Source organism: Megascapheus bottae, chromosome 26, assembly GCF_031878675.1.
Source record: "Megascapheus bottae isolate mThoBot1 chromosome 26, mThoBot2.hap1, whole genome shotgun sequence".
Taxonomy (NCBI): Eukaryota; Metazoa; Chordata; class Mammalia; order Rodentia; family Geomyidae; genus Megascapheus; species Megascapheus bottae.
In genome coordinates, this window is record NC_143534.1 from 20,411,417 (window position 1) to 20,429,243 (window position 17,827).

General features: G+C 45.4%; 1 protein-coding gene across 1 annotated transcript; it reads right to left on the minus strand.

The window, feature by feature from the left end:
* Positions 1-2,417: 2,417 nt before the first annotated feature.
* Positions 2,418-9,099, minus strand: Bambi (BMP and activin membrane bound inhibitor). The gene is made up of 3 exons (XM_090319099.1): positions 9,016-9,099; positions 5,742-6,029; positions 2,418-4,802 (listed from the first exon to the last, which is right to left on the minus strand). The coding sequence occupies exons 1-3, from the start codon at positions 9,089-9,091 to the stop codon at positions 4,384-4,386; spliced, it is 783 nt and encodes a 260-aa protein (XP_090175225.1). The 5' UTR covers positions 9,092-9,099; the 3' UTR covers positions 2,418-4,383.
* Positions 9,100-17,827: the final 8,728 nt, after the last annotated feature.

The following is a 17,827-nucleotide window of genomic DNA, read 5'->3' on the forward strand; positions in this document are numbered from 1 at the left end:
TTTTTTCCCCCCAAAGGAGTGAACTGATAAGAGATACAGCTTGGAAACTGTAATCCTGTATCTCTGGTTTGAGCAAATTTCTACATAGAAAATAATTACTGTTTTTTGAGGGAAGTTCTATGTTAGTATCAAACTAGGGCTGCATCTGGTTAGCTAGGCCTTGAATAGACACCTCAAAACAAAAACAAAACAAATGAATAGTCATCGCTCCATCAGGCAGGTCATTCTGACTTCTGCTATACCACTTCTATGCTCTCCTGGCTAGGCTCGTCAAGTTTTAGTCAAAAGCAGTTCTGAATAGAAAATTCAGCATTGGGAACCTGTAATATTTTCATCAAAAGGCCAAGTTGGCTGGCTCCAGTGGCTCATGCCTGTAATCTTAGCTACACAGCAGCCTGAGACCTAAGGACCACGTTCAAAGCCAGCCTAGGAACGAAGGGTGTAAGACTCTGTAATGAACCACAAAATGCCAGAAGTAGGGCTATGATTCAGTAGTAGAGGCCTAACCTTGAACACAAAAGCTCAGGGACAGTATCAGGCCCTGAGTTCAAGCTCTAGTACCGGCACCCACCCACCCCCTCATACACAAACACACACCAAGTTGAATATGAATCTGGCTGGGGGTGAAGACAAATGTGATTATTAAAAAAAAAAAAATGACACATATCCACAGGAAGAGAGAATGCCTGGTCTAGAAGGGTAGTTCAAATTCAATCTAATTAAGTAGGCCCCATATAAGTAAAGGCAAGAAGCCTGAGATAGCACGTGGAAAGAACAAGAGCCACACCAAAGCAGAGTACCACAAGGACACTCCCCATTCACTTTTACCCCAGCCTGGACCCAAGGCTTCCCCCCAGGATGGGGTTTGTGATTACAAAGTGTTTTAAATGAGGATATTGCTTTAAATCCTTTATTGTTTTATGTCCTAAGGAATTGCCAATTTCCTAGTTAACTAGTACTTGTAAGAAATGAGGTGAACAGAGGAAGAAAATAAGTGACAACACACAGGTCACAGGAAGGATGTCTACTGAAGAGTGATTGGCTTTAGTGGAGGGTGGTAGTGCAAGCCTATAGTTCCAGCATTCCAGAAGGGGAGTTAGGACCACCTTAAAAACTAGCCTGGAGTACACAGCTAGAGTTTTGTTTCAACCATCTTCTTTCTCTCTACACTGCACAAAGCCACTGGCATTGCAAAATACTGTTACAATCCTGTACTGTTATTGAATACAATAAAATGACTACTGTCTGATCAAGATGCAGTGAGTGGTCAGATGTCACCTCCAATTTTTTAATTTCCTTTATTTTTTGTGTCAGGGCCTGGGTGCTGTCCCTGCTAGAGCTCTATCACTTGCAGCTTTTGGGGTTGCTTAATTGGAGTCTTACAGACTTTCCTGCCTAGGTTGATTCTGAAGCATCATTATCAAATATCAACTCCCTGAGTAGCTAGGATTACAGTTGTAAGCCACCGGTACATGGCTACCACCTGCCAATTTTGATTAGTAATTTCTCTAGCCATGTTTCAATGATCAAGTTCAAACTTTTGACCCTCCACCCCCAAAATTAACATTTGAAGGCTGAGGATGTAGCTGTGCTTACTCTGGTACTCTGGTCTGGTGAAGGGCAAGTTTAGTTGATGTATATAAAATTTAGTACCCTTTGATAAAAATGAGGAAAGCTGCCAATCACAAAAGTGCCACACATCCACTGTCATTTAATTGTGTTTTCTGTCTATTAACTTTCAACCGTCTAGGAATGGAGCTGGTTGCAAAGGTTCAAGTGGCAGAACATTTGCTTAATGCCCTCGATTCAATCCACAGGACTGTGAAAAAAAGAAAATCTAAATACTCAATTTACAAGTCTTATTCAGTTATACTTACCATAAAAATATTCTAGTAAAAGAATTCCAAAACCTGTTTTCTAATACTAATACAAATATGCAGGCTGTTTTCAAGCAATATTTTCAAATATGCAAGAAAACTGGGGGGTGGGGGGGGGAAGCTATCCAGGGGTTAGAGAATTAGCTCAGTGAAAGGCAAAGGCGAAGCCCTAAGTTTGTTTCTCAGTTCCACAAAAAAATTAATAGTCCACGGTATATTATTTGTACATTTAAAACTAATTTATTATCACATTTAAAATCATGATTCTTTTAGGGTAAAGTTCACAACTATGGTAGTTTTAAACTTTGCCATATCAAACTGAGTCATATAGATAGACAAGAATGTTACTTGCACAGCTAAAGTCTACACTCCTTTGATTATATTAATAAAGGGTTATTTTACCTGGGGATGATGACTCAAGCCTGTAATCCTAGCTACTTAGCAAGTGGAGATGGAAGAACACAGTTCAGTGGTAGCAGGTGTAGAAAATTTCCACAAATGGCTGGGTATAGGTGAGTCTGATATCCTCAGCAACACGGGAAAGTACAAGCATAAGGATCGTAACCCGATGCCCAAGCATAGAGCCTATCTTGAAAATTAGAAAAAAAAAAATCAATGGCTCAAGAGATAGAAAACTGGCCTTCAGCTCAATTCCCAGTACAAATAAATAGGACCATTTTAGGAAAGGAATCTAGTAGCACCAGTTATTCAAAAAGTGTACTGTTGATACACGATGTTCACTATTGAAAATCTTTTAAGGATGGAGAAAAATGTGCAAAAATTTGTTGTAAATTTGAAAACTAGCAGCAATTATAAGTGTTTGGCTGACTTGAGAGACAAAAGTATTTCAGTTGATTTAAAACAAAAAAAAAACACAGGCTAACAATAAGCACTGACTTGTTTAAAGGACAGTAGAGAGCAACTGAGTTAAGCTAGCTCCCAACTTTAATCCTAGCTATTCAGGAGGCTATGATCTGCGGATCGGTTCAAAGCTAGCCTGGGTAAGAAAGTCCACGAGATTCGTATCTCCAGTTAACTACCCAAAAAGCCAGAAATGGTGTTATGGCTCAAAGTGGTAGAACACTAGCCTTGTGCACAAAAGCCCAAGAACTTGGCCAAGGCCAAGTTCATGCCCCAGAACTGGCATAAGAAAAAGTTCTTAGATGAAAGCTAAAAATCAGAATTATCCCTCAAAATGGTATTGCAAAATGTTTGCCCATACTTAAGCAATGTTGTAAGAACGGTATACATGTGTGGGGTGCTGGTGGCTCATAACTTAATTGTAACTACTTAGGAGGTTGAGATCTGAGGATCATAGTTCAAAGCCAGATATGGCAGGAAAATCCACAAGGCTCTTATCTGTAAAGACACTATTCAGAAAAGGCTGGGAAGTGGTACTGTGGCTTAAATGGTAGAGCCCTAGCCTTGAGCAAAAAGCAGCTCAGAGACAGTGCCTAAGCTCCAAATTCAGGCTCCAAAACTAACACCAAAAACAAAAAACAAAAAGCTACACATTGTGAGAAAATAAACAAGATCTTACTCTCACTTTCATAAACCTTAAAACCAATCTGGGCAGTGTGGTTTGAACCTATCCTCACGCCTACCACAGAAGCTGAAGTTGGGAGGACCTGAGATGAGGCCAGCCTAGGTTAAATTGAAAAAATAAAAATAGTCCATGAAATACGGTATCAACCAGTGAAAAGCTGGGCGTGGCAAACACTTGCCATCCCAGCTCTGTAGGAAGCTGAGACTCTATTTGAATAATAACTGCACGGGCAGGCTTAAAGAGGTAAGAGTGTCTGCCTAATCTAAAGGTAGGAAACCCTGAGTTCAAATCCCAGTACCTCCTCTCAAATAAACAACTAAGCAACCAAATACCAATCAAGTCTAAATCCTATAGCTGAAAGTGTGAGCAACCACTGACCCTGAAATTTCCTTTACATTAATGTGTGCTCTTGTACATTTTCCCTTACTTTCTTGTTTTGACTTCATTCCTTTTCTATGGTCCCACTTAAGAGCCTCTCTCTCAGGGGAGGCAAATGCTCTAACCCTGAACTGTGCACCCCTCCTCACACCGATGTGGTTTTTCGTTTTTAATTTATGAAAGACACCACTAAAATTTCAGGCAAGGAAAAAAAATAATATATTTTAAAATCTTTACAATAATAAATCAAGAAGTAGGAGCTTCCATAGAGCACACTGAGTTTATTTAGAATACTCGATTCCAGCTCCTTTAGATGTAAATAACCCTGGCAAAGTGTGTACATAGTCTTCTCTTTGCCCCCCCCTTTTAATAATGTTAAAGCAAATAATACATCTGACTGTATTCAAGTCTGTGCAAATAATCCTTCAGAAGAAAATATCCAAGATGCTGTTTGCGGAGGTCATTTTGCCTCACCCAAGGCGATTCATTCCATGAGTTTACTGGACTCCAGATAAAGTGCTCCTGTCCAGCAGAACTCAAAAGACCTTCAAGAAAGAAGTTCAGTAGAGGTTAAGACTCCCGTCATACGAATTCCAGCTTGCCGTGACCACTGTACATGCCCCAGTGAACCAAGGAAAGGATCTTATCCTGACTGAGCTCTGTTTGTCTCATTTTATCACAGGTCAGACAGCAATTCTCCTGTCCGCTGACAGGCACCATGCACTCCAAGTCTAACTTCGCCACCTGTCCCTTTTTGGAATGGTGTCCGTGGAGGCTGTAGTGCAAACGAGAGAGCATCTGTTGCCGCTGGTCCTGTAGCCTCTTATTTTCGCTTCGGAGCATTCTCAGGGCCAGCATGATAAGCAGCACTAAAATCAGCCCACCAGCGATAGGAACTGCTATGACGGCCGCCCTGAACCACAGTTCTTTAGAGGAAGTCAGTTCCTGAACTTTGGTGATCAGGTTTCTGCTGCGATCATGCTGGTATCTGTTTCCTTGGCCTAAAGAAACACAAAGAAAATGATCAAAACTCTTAGGTGGCTTTCACCTTGCTAGAGACAGTCCTAATCAACCATCTATTTGTTCCGATTTTTTTTGTTGGTTCTCGAGTTTAAACTCTGGGCCTGGGCACCATCCCTGAGCTTCTTTTGCTCAAGGCAAGTGCTCTACCACTTGAGCCACTTCTGGCCCTTCTGAATCGTTTATTGGATTTTCCTGCCCAGGATGGCTTTGAAACACAATCCTCAGATCTCAGTTTCCTGAGCCAGTAGCACCTAGCTCAATTTTTAAATATTTTTTATTGGTGGCGGTGGTGGTTGTGGGACTTGAATTCGGGTCTGGGCGCTGTCCCTTAGCCTCTTTGTGCTTAAGGCTAGTGTTCTACCCCTTTAGCCACAGTGCCAGTTCCAGTTTTTGAGCGGTTAATTGGAAATAACAGTCTCCCAGGGACTTTTCTGCTTGAACTATAGGTCAAGTGAGAAAAGTGCTTGCTAGCCCTGAATGGAAAAAGCTAAGCAACAGCACAGGTTCTGAATTCAAGCCCCAATACCAGCACAAAATAAGAAAAAGAAAAAATAAAATCCATTTTTTTAAAGCTCCTTGTAAGTCAATCAATAATATTGGGAAAATATAAAGATAGCTGTAAAATGATCCAAAGAAGCTCACACACATGCTTATTTAGAAGCTGTCATTACTAAGACTTAATGGTTATCTTAATGTATTCAAAATGTTGAAAAAACAGGCAAAACCTATTATGCAGACAGACATCTAATGCTCAGGCAGACATAAAAGCCACTCAATAGAGATGCATCTTTGCAAGCTAGCCATGTCTCTCTCTGCTGTCTCTAATTACATTAACAACAAAATCAATAGCAGACACACAAAGTCACAGGTCTATTAGGCAGGCCTGGGAGGGCAGGGGTGTTTAGGTTTCCACCTACCTGAGGCTTCACCCTTGGGAGGAGAAAGAACGTCGTGTAGGCCTCTGTAATTGCACATGTCTTCGTGACAGCATTCCAACGTGGGTATGGTGTTGCCTGAGTGGTTGTGGGCCAGTTTGGCTTGGCAGATGTCTGTGGTGCTTGCAAGGGAGTCCAGACAGCCATGGGTGAGTGGGGAGTTTGTGTTCTGTGGATCAAGCAGTCTAGAGAAGCAGGCACTGAGCTCCGATTTACACATGTAGCCAGTAGCCACGCAGTGTGCAGCATCGCAGTAGCATCGAATTTCTCCTGAAAAAGAAAAGGAACACATGAGATAAAGAAATCACAAAGTCCCCTAATTCGAAGACACTTAATCTTGGGTAAGTTCAAGGCTTATAGTAGCTACCCATAGAAAACTGGCAAACCTCCTGAAAACAATCATTGCTTAAATTTCAATGATTTTACATACAATTCCAGGAATGTATGAATCTCAACAGCACACTGCTGATGAGTAAAGAATAATTCAAAATACTTTGGATTTGGGAAGGAAGAGCCATCACTGTCATTTCTCCTACCAGAAGGTAAATCGTGTATTTATTCAGTTTAATCATTTAATCCTATGATAACCATACAATATAAAACTGCTGGGCTTTTGGGTTTTGTCAGTATAAATATTTGATCGGAACTACTGAATTGTTTACTATCCCGAAGGACTGAGCCAAGATTTAAGAGCTTGAACTAACACCTTATAAAGTTATTAACTAGAAACACAACAATCTAGAAATTGCTCAGGTCAGGGGTTTTAAAACTATGAAACCGGGCAGCTATTTGCAACCTCTCAAGAAAAGGCAAACTTTGCCTATAAAGATCTTTTCATGCCGAGGAGCTTTTAGTCAGTATATTGTAAAACAGGAACTAGGCAGTTTACAATTAGTGGTTGGCTTGCCAAAGTCAATTTCTTTCAGCCCAAATGGAAAGTCATAAAAAGGAGGGGGGGAAGGTGGAGAATGTAAAACTGCCAGACTAACTCCTCCTCCTCAGTTTTACATGTAATTTAACATGTGATCTAAAAGGGGGAACCACTGAAACTGAAAATCCTCTGCTGGTTGAATGAAAAATCCTAAAGGAAACCTCAAATTTTTCTACAGGAAGCAATTAAAAAGAAAGTTTCCTTTATAAAACTGATTTGGTGAGTTACAAAGACTGTTAACATCAGCACAATTCGAGATTTCAGGCTTGAATGTTGAGTAAATAATTCTGGGTTTGAAAGCAATGGCTGATCCTTTACTGTGACACTCAAAGCAGAGGATGGGACCTCGGGTCACAGTGCCTGAGCTCCCAGCTCCAATCTCCAGCTACTGCACTGCACATCTATTCCCAGGTCCCTCCCCCGCCCCACCTGAAGATCTGCCAGGACACCTTTCACTGTGAAATTAAACTCCAACGGGAATGAATGTAGATCTCAGGATCTCCAACCCCAGGTTCACTCTTCCCCTTCCTTGGTGAATGCCCGAGTAAGGTGTCTCATTTAATTATCTATCCAAATTCCAGGCTACCACACAGTGGGTTCAGTTTTCACCCAGGCTGCCAAGGCTTCAGCTCAAAGAAAATCCAGCCAACTTCACAAAGATCTCAGACAGCCACCCAACAGTCCAAAGGTGGCATCTGTCCTGGAACACAGTCTCTTCTCCAGTGTCCTGGTTTTCCAGAACCTTACCCCGAGGGTGATCCTGTTTTCTCTGCCTCTTTCCAAGCTCAATTTATTCTCTGCCAAGTAAAAACTGCACTAATCTGAGATGATGACTAAATATCCCTAACCTGACCCATTTCATATACAGATTTAAAGTAGAAATACAACAGGTTAAAAGTCCCATTTTAGTCCCTTCGCCTCTTACATGGTATAGAATAGGAAACCGGAACACAAGAAAAATCCTGATTCAATGTTTATGAGAGCCTATTTAAAATACAACATTCTTTCAACAACCTAGAACAGTTTAATAAGATGCTGACAGTAACTGAAAGTTCTAAGCCTTAAAAGAAAACTAGAGCCGGTTTTTTTCAGCAAGGAGAATGGACTTTTGTTATTACTGTATTAAAAACTATATTTCTGTCGTTTCATAAAGTTTCTTCTTGTGGCATGCAAAAGGCCAGGAGGGGACTGGTATTTTGAAACAAGGAACAATGCTCTTCTGTGTGCTCTCTTTCTAGTTACTGTACATAGTGATTAAACAAAAATGTCTGCTTCAGTCAAGGTGGCTACAGAAAAGACTGCTGGCTTCTTGAGCTTTTGAAGTCTGCAGCGGGCAGAAATCCCTGATCCTTAATTATACCATTATCAGGCACATAGTTTCGGTATCTGTGACTTGATGTCAGCCCGTCCCTCCCAGATCTGCCCGCCTTTGATAGAGCCAGGAGGCTCCCCTTTCCAGGCTGCAAGGGCTGTTATTTAGGGTTAATTACACCCTTCCTTCCAAAATAAATAAATACTGTAGCACCTCATCCTTGCTGGGTTAGCTTATCCTTTAACCTCATGCCTGCTACATGGCAATCAGAGAAAAGTATGGGGTGCAAAGGCTAAATAATGCTTCCTACCTAAAAAAAAATAAAATAAAATACAGAAGTGGGAGGGAAACTTGGGGTCTGGAAGACAAAAGACATTTGTAAGATGAATCTTGGTAAAGAAACTGACCCTCGTGGGCTTTCTTTTTCTTTAGTGTAGTTTGTAAAAAAATAAGGGTGGAAAAGGGGGCACAGACAGCACCTACTTCTCTGATCCACTGCAGAGCAACAGTGCACACTCCTGGAAAACACGCGCGCACTCGGGCCACCTCGCACTCAGAAACCAGCCAAGGTAGCGCGCGATCAGAAACACTCAGGCCGTTTGCAGACAAGCAGAGACAGACAGACAGACGTTCAGAAGCACGGACTCCAGCCCACCTTAGACACAGTCGGAAACACCCACGGGCACCCGCCACACTCAGGAGCGGACTCCCGGGCGCGGGGCCGTCCTTGTCTCCGGCTTGACATCTCGCCGCGGGCCAGGGAGCTCGGCGGCGCCGGGCCAGCCCCCGCCCCCCCCGCCCCGCTGCGGGGTCGGCCAACTTCCAGGAGCCGCGACCCGACGCGCCGACTGATCGTCTCCAGGCCCCGCGGCGCTCCGGGGGACAGCCCCGAGGTCCCCGCCGCGACTCGGGCGTCGGAGGGAACTTGGCCCCGCCGCTAACAAAGCCTCGGCAGCCGGCTCTAGGAGCTCCGCGGGCAGCAGCCCCGAGCCCCACGCGCGCCCTGCACCTACCTTTGGTAAGCAGCACCGCCATGGCGCAGAGTTCGAGCTGCAGCCAGATGAAGATGTAGCTGGAGTGGCGATCCATTGACCTCTCCTCGGCCGCGGCGCCCCCGCCGGCCCCCGGAGCCGCGGCGCCGCTGCAGCCTACGACCCCCGGAGCGCGCCGCGCATGGGTCCTGCCCGGCTGGCGGACGCCGTCAGGGGCGGGACGAGGGTCAGAGCATGGAACACGGCGGCGATCGCGCCCCGGAGAGCTTCTGGATCTGTCCCCGGCGGCCACGGATGCACGCTGGCTCCCCGGTGCTGCTGCAGTCCCGAGCGGGCTTCCCCCGCGGGCCCGTCCCAGGTCCCGCCGCTCGGCGGAGCAGACAGGAGTGCGCGGAGAGCACCCAGAGCTAGCGCGCTGCGAGCACCAGCAACCCGCGCCCAACGCGGCCACCCCGGCTCCGCGCTGTAAATAGCGCCGGGCGCGGGGAGCCTGCCGGGCGCCGTCCCTCCCAGGGCCACGCCCCTTCAGCGTAGGCGCTCTGTCTGATTGGCCCAGTGGCCCTTGTCAATCACCGCACCACTTGGGGGCGTGCCCAGACGCTGGCTCCAGGGCGGGGGTGGGTGGGACGGGAACTGCCCAGCGGCTTTGAGCGGCGCCGGAGTCCGGGACGGCGGGCCGGGCCGCAGCCGTCTCCCGCGCGCCCTCTGGCGTGCTTGACCTTCGGGAGTCCAGCTTCTGGTTCAGCCACCGGTCCAGACCCTGCCAGCTCAGCCAGGGGCGCCAGCCTCCTTCCCCACCCCCAGCACGTGGCTTTGCTTTTGTTCCACCCCAAACGTGCCAGGGACGCACGTGCCCTCCCTGGCATCCCCCCACCCCGGCACGTGGCCTCGACACCCCCCCCCCATTGGGACAAGTGGCGACGTCCCAGAGCGGTGTGCACAGGTCTGCCCAGCCGCGCGTGGCGGAGGCTGGGTGGGGAGCCCGGGGAGGGGGGGCGCCTGATCTGGGGCGGGGATCTGCTAGCTCCCCCCCACACACACCCGGGCCCATCAGCCTCCAGCCGGCCGCCCTAGATCAATAAAGCCCAGACAGACTGTTGATTCGGAGCCGCGAGGTTTTCCCGGGCTGACCGGGGACCCGGAGCCGGCTGGAGACACTTCAAGAAAACGAGCGAACCCGAAGGCGCCCGGCGCCAGGGAGACGACCCCGGCCGAGGCCGGCGCGCAGTCAACCAACCCCGAGCCGCCCGGGCGCACGCGCCGGCCGGGGCCCAGATCGATGCCGGCCCGCGGCGCTCGCGCAGCGCCGGGACGGAGTCAGGGATGCGGCGGGGCCGGGGGGGGGGGGAGGGCGGGGGCGAGGGGGGTTCGGTTTGTTTATTGAGAGAGGAAATGAAGCTTCAGACCTCTCAAGATCAGAGGCCGTGCCATCCTCTCCTCAAAGAGGAAATTAACTCCAAGTCATCCATTTGCAAAATCCCCTTCTAGGGTTAGCCAGCATTTGTTTCGCAGACTTAAGTCGAGGTGAGAGAAATCAAGTCATCTCCTTCGGGGCTGGACTTCGGAAGTTTAATTTAACTAAGAATAAGGACCGGGATGGGGCGGGGGGGGGAGGGGGAGGACAGGTGGCTGGCTTGGCAGGACCCCAGCTTGCACAGTGAATGCAGTGGCCTGGGGATTCCACCCAGCTTGGTGGGGTGAGGTGGGGTGGGGAGAGAAGACCTGAAAAGAGAAAAAAGAAAATATGCCTCTCAATCCTCCTGCACCCTGGAGAGCTGCAAGAAAGTTAATGGAATTGTCTTTGAAAAATAATGTGTAAAGGCTGAAACGGAAAGAGTTTTATAATGGGGACTCTGACCACTCACTGACTTTGCTGCATCTAAATTGAACGTGAAGGAAGACAGGGGCCCAGGGCCACAGGGGTTTTAAGAGGACCCCAAACTAAACAGCCCCCCCCCATTTCTCCTATAAGAGACTTAAAACAGTCCTGAGGAAGAAAATGGATCAGAACTTTCAAGCAAGTGAACAATCCTAAACCACTGCAGACTAGACAATGTAAGGTAATGACACACTGTTTTAACTTTAAATAGTCAATTATTAGCTAGCCAGAAAATTGAAAGCTACTAAATTTAGAATACAGGAAAAAAAGAAAGAAAGAAAGTCTTCCCTAGTGAAAGATCATAACTACTTTGGAGTTCTCACCAGTTTGCCTGGAATGATGGCAGAACCTAAGCTATAATTCAGAAACTCGAGTAAGAAGGCCTCACAAAACTATGCACATGAAGTCATGATGCATCCAGAAAATATGTGCTTGACTTCATAGTGCAGGCTAAGGATAGTAAAGAAATCCAGACGAGTCCACCAGAAGCAATGATAGAGGCTCGGGTCTAAAGAATAAAAAGGAAGAAATAGGCATGAAATTAAGGATGGTAAATAGGGGATAGTTTACAGGTGAATAATTCTTTGAGGTTGGAGCATAAAATAGGGAGTAAGAATAGACTTAAGAGGTTCCAGGAAATAATCATATTTACATTTGATACAGATAAATACTTGGTTACTGTTCAAGAGTCTAGGGGATGAAAGTTGAGAAATAACAAATCCAGTTAAAATTCCCTACCTGAAGGGAGCATTACCAGCCAGACTAGGAGACTCTGCCCTTTGACCTAGCTCCTCATATGACTTCAGGGAGCCACTTAGATTCTGTTTGGACAGAAAGGCTCTCCAATCTCCAGAAACCATTTCCCAGACAGAAACTCAAATGGAGAGAACCTGGGACAGCCACAGTTCATCTGTCCCCAAAGAAAGAAAATGAGGATGTGCAGAGAGCAAAGGTTGAAATGCAAATGGATCTGTAGTCACTTGTCTCCAATTCTTGACCTTAAGGTTAACTCAGTGCAATCTCAGTCCATTCCTCTTTCACTAGGGTTCTTTAACCTGTAAGCCAAAGTGTCCAAACGGAGACACTTGTGTTTCACTGAACTTATATTTACTTTCGTCATTCCATATACGTTGGCTTAAAAACAACATCCATTCTTCAGGCATTGATTTTTTTAACTCCTTTTGTTTTTTAAAAAGTATTATTACTGTTATGTATGGACAGCTTTTTAAAGGACTGGAAATTAGGTTTCAGTGAAACAAGTCTGTACTTTAATGGTTTCAGAGTAGACATGGACTTTTGAACTAAGTGAGTGGGGATTTGTATCAATGTGGAAAATCAAAATTGGTTTCAGGATAATGTGTCCATAAGAAAGCCATATCGATAGTCAGGAGAATAAGGGACAATTTTAATTATGTTTTAAGACTCAAAGAAAACTGCTTGTGTTCTGGGCATAATTCAATGACTACTTTTCTATGTGTTGGTTGAAAATTAGAGGGAAGAGAGAGTATAGTCAAATGTAATTTCCTTCTATATTTTAAATCAGGTAATAAAATCAATCACTAAGTGGGCAATTTATTCTTTATTTTCTCATGAAAGGAATTTTTTCTTTTCTTTTTTTGGTGTTAGAGCCTATATTTTGTTCCTGAGTTTTTGTGCTCAAAGCTAGCACTCTTCCACTTGGACCACAATGCCATTTCTGGATTTTGGTGCTTAATTAGAGATGAGTCTCTCTTGACTTGTCCAGTCTGGCTTCCACCTGTGATCCTTGGATCTCAGCCTCCTGAGTAGCTTTTATGTTCTGTTCAACTGGGATAGGGTCCTGACTGATATGAAACATAGCTACTGCCCACAAGGTTGTGAGTCAAACAGTTCAGGTAAGGAGATATGGGCAGCTCATCTCTACACAAAGCGAGCTTCCTCATGAAGGAAAAGATGACTGAGTGCAATTAAAATTGTTTCTCCAAATTGGCATACAAGAGTTTTTATCACTTGAGTATTTGTTATCATCTAAAATAAACTTGATATAGCCAATTAAAGACAAAAGGCATCTTCCAGAATAAAGACTGTCCAGTCTCCAAGGCCATTTTGACCTTGTGCGTTACCTTGAACAGATTAGGGTCTTGTGTGTTCTTTTTAGTTGATGAGAGAGAGAGGAGTTGTAGCATTTGGAGGTGAATAAGCCCCAAGCTTTTTCCACAAGTATAATTTACATTTATGGGATGGTTATGAACAAATAGCATTGCTTGTCAGAGTGTCATTAGTGTAAGTGACATCAACTTTACAGCTAAAAGGCCAAAACAGGTCTGTCTTCTCAGCCCCACCCACACTGTTCCTTCTGAAATCACAGGAAAATCAAAGTTTCCTGAAGCAGCAGCACTGGGTGAACATTTTTTAACTTTCCCTTTTTTATGGACTCAGCAGAGATGATAAACTCCTTAAAGCAAGAGGACATCTATAGTGTCACGGGACAGGCTGCTCCTGTTCTCGTTCCACCTTTTGTTTCATTCACTGGTCAGTTTCCATTCACAAAGTATTGTCTATAGAAAAAGAAATACAAAAAGAAAGAGGAGCCCAGTGCTTCTGGCTCACACCTGTAATCCTAGCTCTTTAGGAAGTTGAAATTGTGGTTGGAAGCCAGTCTGGGCAGGAAAGTCTGTGGGACTTTTATGTCCAATAAAATATCAGAAGTGCAACCCTAGTTCAAGTGGTAGAGCGCTAGCCTTGAGCACAAAAGCTCAGGGATAGCACCAAAACCCAGAATTCAAACCCCAAGACAAGCAAAAAGAAAGGGGAGGAGAGTGGGGGCGGGGGGCAACTATGATTCTATTCCTTCTGATGCTGTTTACATTGTGGTCCTAGTCCTGGATCAATCTACTCTGAATGGATTAATGTCAACAAGTGTCTTTTGAATGGAAATGATACAATTCCATAGATAAAGAATTAAAGCTAGCTGGGCACTAGGGGCTCACATGTGTAATCCTAGCTACTCAGGAAGCTAAGATCTGAGGATAAAGGCTCAAGCCACCTCAGAGAGAAAAATCTGAGACTCTTATGTCCAATTAACAAGGAAAAAAAAAAAAACATGAAACTTAGAGCTGTGGCAAACAAGCAAATCACAGCACCCAGAACATGCCTTGAATTCAAGTTCCACTACTGACTGACACCCCTATGCATCCACAAACAACGCCTTCATACACACAGGACAGGAAACTGAGGCACAGGGAGACCAATTATTTTGCTTGTAAAAACACATTCAGTGATAGAGCATGCATGTAAATTCAGTTTGTATGCATGCTCTGTTTACTACTTTAATTTTTTTCCTTCATTTATTTATTTATTTTTCCAATATTGACGCTTGAATTTAGGATGGAGTTAACTGTGAAATTCTATAAAGATGTGAGTTTTCTGCATGCCCGTCCACACGTATGCATGCATGCATGCATGCATGCATGGTACACTGACTCTGGGACTTGAACTCAGCACCTGGGCGCTGTCCCTCAGCTTTTTCTGCTCAAGATTAGTGCTCTACCACTTGACCCATGGTTCCACTTCAAGATTTTTAGTGGTTAATTGGAGATAAGTCTCATAGAATTTCCTGGCTGGCTTTGAACTGTAATTGTCAGATCTCAGCCTCCTCAGTAGCAGAGATTATCAATGTGAGCAATAGATATCCAGCCGTAAGTGAGTTTTCTTTAGTTTATTCAAACTTCCATTTAATTATCTGAATACATCTATAATGGCTTTAAGCCTTGCCAGGTGATCTTCAGAATTTTCTCCTCCCTGGAGCTGAAGATTTGAAGTGCAAACATCACCACCTCCCCAATCCAGTCTCTAGTCCAGGCACATTGACAATGGATGGTATCGCTCAAAAGGCAGCCTTGAGGCTTGCCAGCAAAGGTTTGTTCCCAGGATTAGTGATAATCTAAGAATCAGCCAAGACAAATTGGTATCGATTTCTAGCTGGAATCTGGAACAAGAAGGTTCCACTGCCTTTCAGCAGGACCATCAGCTCCCCTCATTCAATGGCATAGGCAGGTCTGATACGGCTTATTCTTCCTTGCCTACAAGTTTTTCCTAATGACATTCTGATTAGCCACTTGCAAAGGGAACAACATTGTCTGCAGAAGATCAACTGAATAGATTCTAAGCCTCCAAATTCCTAGAATCCACCAGCCTTCTTCTAGGGGATTGCCTAATTTATTAAGCAAAGTGTATGTGGTGTGTGTGTGTGTGTGTGTGTGTGTGTGTGTGTGTGTGTGTGTGTGTGTGTGTGGTAGTCAACGCCAGGGCCTCTTGCATGCTAAGCAAATGCTCAACTACTAGGCTTTACCTCTAGTACCAGGCTTCCTATTTTGAAGGTTAAGTTTGTAGTGATGGGAGTGGATAACTGATCATTCCTTTGTGGTTCTTTTTTTTTTTCTCCCTAATTGCCTCAATTATTTGTGAAAATTGATTTTACTGGCACCAGGTGCTATTCAGCTCCTGATCAATGTAAAGGACAAAGAGAAAAGGAGTTTTTGTTTTTGCTTTACCAGAGATCCTGTCTTTTCGGATGTAAAATTCCTAGCTGGGTGTCGGTGGCTCTCAGCTGGAATCCTAGCTATTCAGGAGTCCAAAGTCTGAGGGCCCAGATGTGAAGTCACCCAGGGCAGAAAGGCCAGAGTCTTGTTTCCAATTAGCCAGCCTTAAGGAGAACAGGTAAGCAAAAGTGCAAAGCCCTGTGTTCAAGTCTCAGCGCGTGTGCACACGCGCGCACACACACACACACACACACACACACACACTCAGTGTGCATCCAACGTTAATCAAAAGATATAGGGAGACGATATGGATGGCTTGGTGGAATTTGGTGGTGGCCCACAGGGAATCTTGCCTATGGCCTGAGCCAGGAAGTTTCTGCAGAATTGACTCCAGGTTCACCAGGCCCCCCCACCTCGCCCTCACCCCGGTTCATTGGAATGCCAGGACCATAAGGATTTGCAGACACTAATGATAAAAAAAATAAATGGCACTGAAAATAGAAAGAAAAAAAAAAAGTAGCCACGGTGCCATTCCGGTTTCCTAACATTGGGGTGCTAAGATCCGTTTCAGGGACCCCCCCGCCCTCCTCCCCAGCCCTAGCCAAGAGATCCACCCGAAGGCGAGCAGACGGGGGTGGGGGGGTGGGAGGGGGAGCAGATCGACCCGAGAGCGCGCGGATCCCGGGGGAGAGCACCAATTATTATAATTGAAGGTAATGGGGCCGAGGCGCCGAGGAGCTCCGCTCGGCTGACACCCGCTCCGCCCGCCCCGTCCACGCCCTGGGGGGCTGGTCCGCCCTTCCCTCCTCGGGCGCCCAGGGTCAGATGCCCGGGGCTGCGCCCAGGAGGTACTGTGCACTCTTTCACCACGCCCCCTCTCATCCTCGAATGCGGGGGGAGGGGGAACTGATTGCTTTGTGGGTGAAACTAGCATCCATCCGTCCATCCCTCCATCCATCCATCCCTCCATCCATGTGTCCATCAAAATTATCTACCTACCTACCTATCCATCCATCCATCCATCCATCCATCCATCCATCCATCCATCATCCATCCCTCCATGTGTCCATCAAAATTATCTACGTACCTACCTACCTATCTATCCGTCTGTCCATCCATCCATCCATCTGTCCATCCATCCATCCATCCATCCCTCCATCCATGTGTCCATCAAAATTATCTACCTACCTACCTACCTACCTATCCATCTATCTATCTATCTATCTATCTATCTATCTATCTATCTATCTATCTATCTATCTATCTATCATCTATGTGTCTGTCTGTCTGTCTGCCTATCTGTGTCTATCCTATTACCTATCTATCTAAATATCTATGCTTTGGTCAGTTATTTATTTTAAAAGCAGTCATATAGCAGGGAGTTTGGCCTAGTGGTAGAGTGTTTGCCTAGCATGCATAAAGACCCAGGTTCAATTCCTCGGTACTACATACATAGAAAAACGCTGGAAGTGGTGCTGTGGCTCAAGTGGTAAAGCTCTAGCCTTGAGAAAAGTCCAGGCACCGAGCTCAAGCCCTGTGACTGGCAAAAAAAAAAAGAGCAGTCATGTCACCCCACATATTCTTCAGCAGCTGTATTGCTAAACAACAGCAGCAGAACAAACAACGACAAAACAAATGCAGATGTTGCAGGGTCAGGCAAAGGGGTGCAAGCCTAGGATTCTGTCTATCTCACAATCCAGGTAAAAATCACCTTTGAGACCTTGAGAAGTCTCTATACATAAACTAAAACCAGAAAGGCTGTGCGGCCCTGGCTCGAGTGGTAGAGCACCTACTTGGCAAATTCCAATTCGAGCCCCTGTGTTCCAACTCCAGCACGACCCAGAACAAATTGTGTAACAAACACAACAGATATGAATAATAATGCAAATATTTGGCTGGGCATCTTGGTACTGGTAAGAGGGGAAAGTCAAACCCAAGATAATTAGTGTCCTACAGGAAACTGCTCAGAACTGAATATTCTAGAATGCACAGCCAGTACATGTATGGTTCTTATAAAGATTTGGTTTATCTTCCTGCTTTCCTTCTTCCTTACCCTCTCTCCTCTGTGTGTGTGTGTGTGTGTGTGTGTGTGTGTGTGTGTGTGTGTGTGTGTGTGTGACTGGTAATGGGTATTGGGGCTGGAATTCAGGGCCAGGACACACTCTCTTAGCTTTTTGTTCAAGGCTGGAACTCTACCACTTGAAAAAAATACCTCCACTTCTGGCTTCTTGATGATTAAAAGTCTCACGGACTTTCCTGCCCCTTCTTCTTTAAATTGTGATGCTGAGACCTCAGCCTCCCATGTAGCTAGGATTACGGGCGTGAGGTGTTCTCGGCCCTTCCTTGGTTTTTACAGTTCTGGGAATGGAACCCGCAGCCTCTGGCATGTAAGCCCCAGTCCTGGTCCTCTTCTTTCCTTACGCAGCTTGTGCTT

Bases quoted from the DNA above. Each gene is read 5' to 3' on its own strand.
- Bambi (XM_090319099.1), bottom strand. From the start codon at position 9,091: ATGGATCGCCACTCCAGCTACATCTTCATCTGGCTGCAGCTCGAACTC. The intron at 6,030-9,015 runs GTAGGTGCAGGG...TTTCTTTTTCAG, and splicing joins GGCGGTGCTGCTTACCAAAG to GAGAAATTCGATGCTACTGC. The intron at 4,803-5,741 runs GTAGGTGGAAAC...GTGTTTCTTTAG, and splicing joins TCCCAAGGGTGAAGCCTCAG to GCCAAGGAAACAGATACCAG.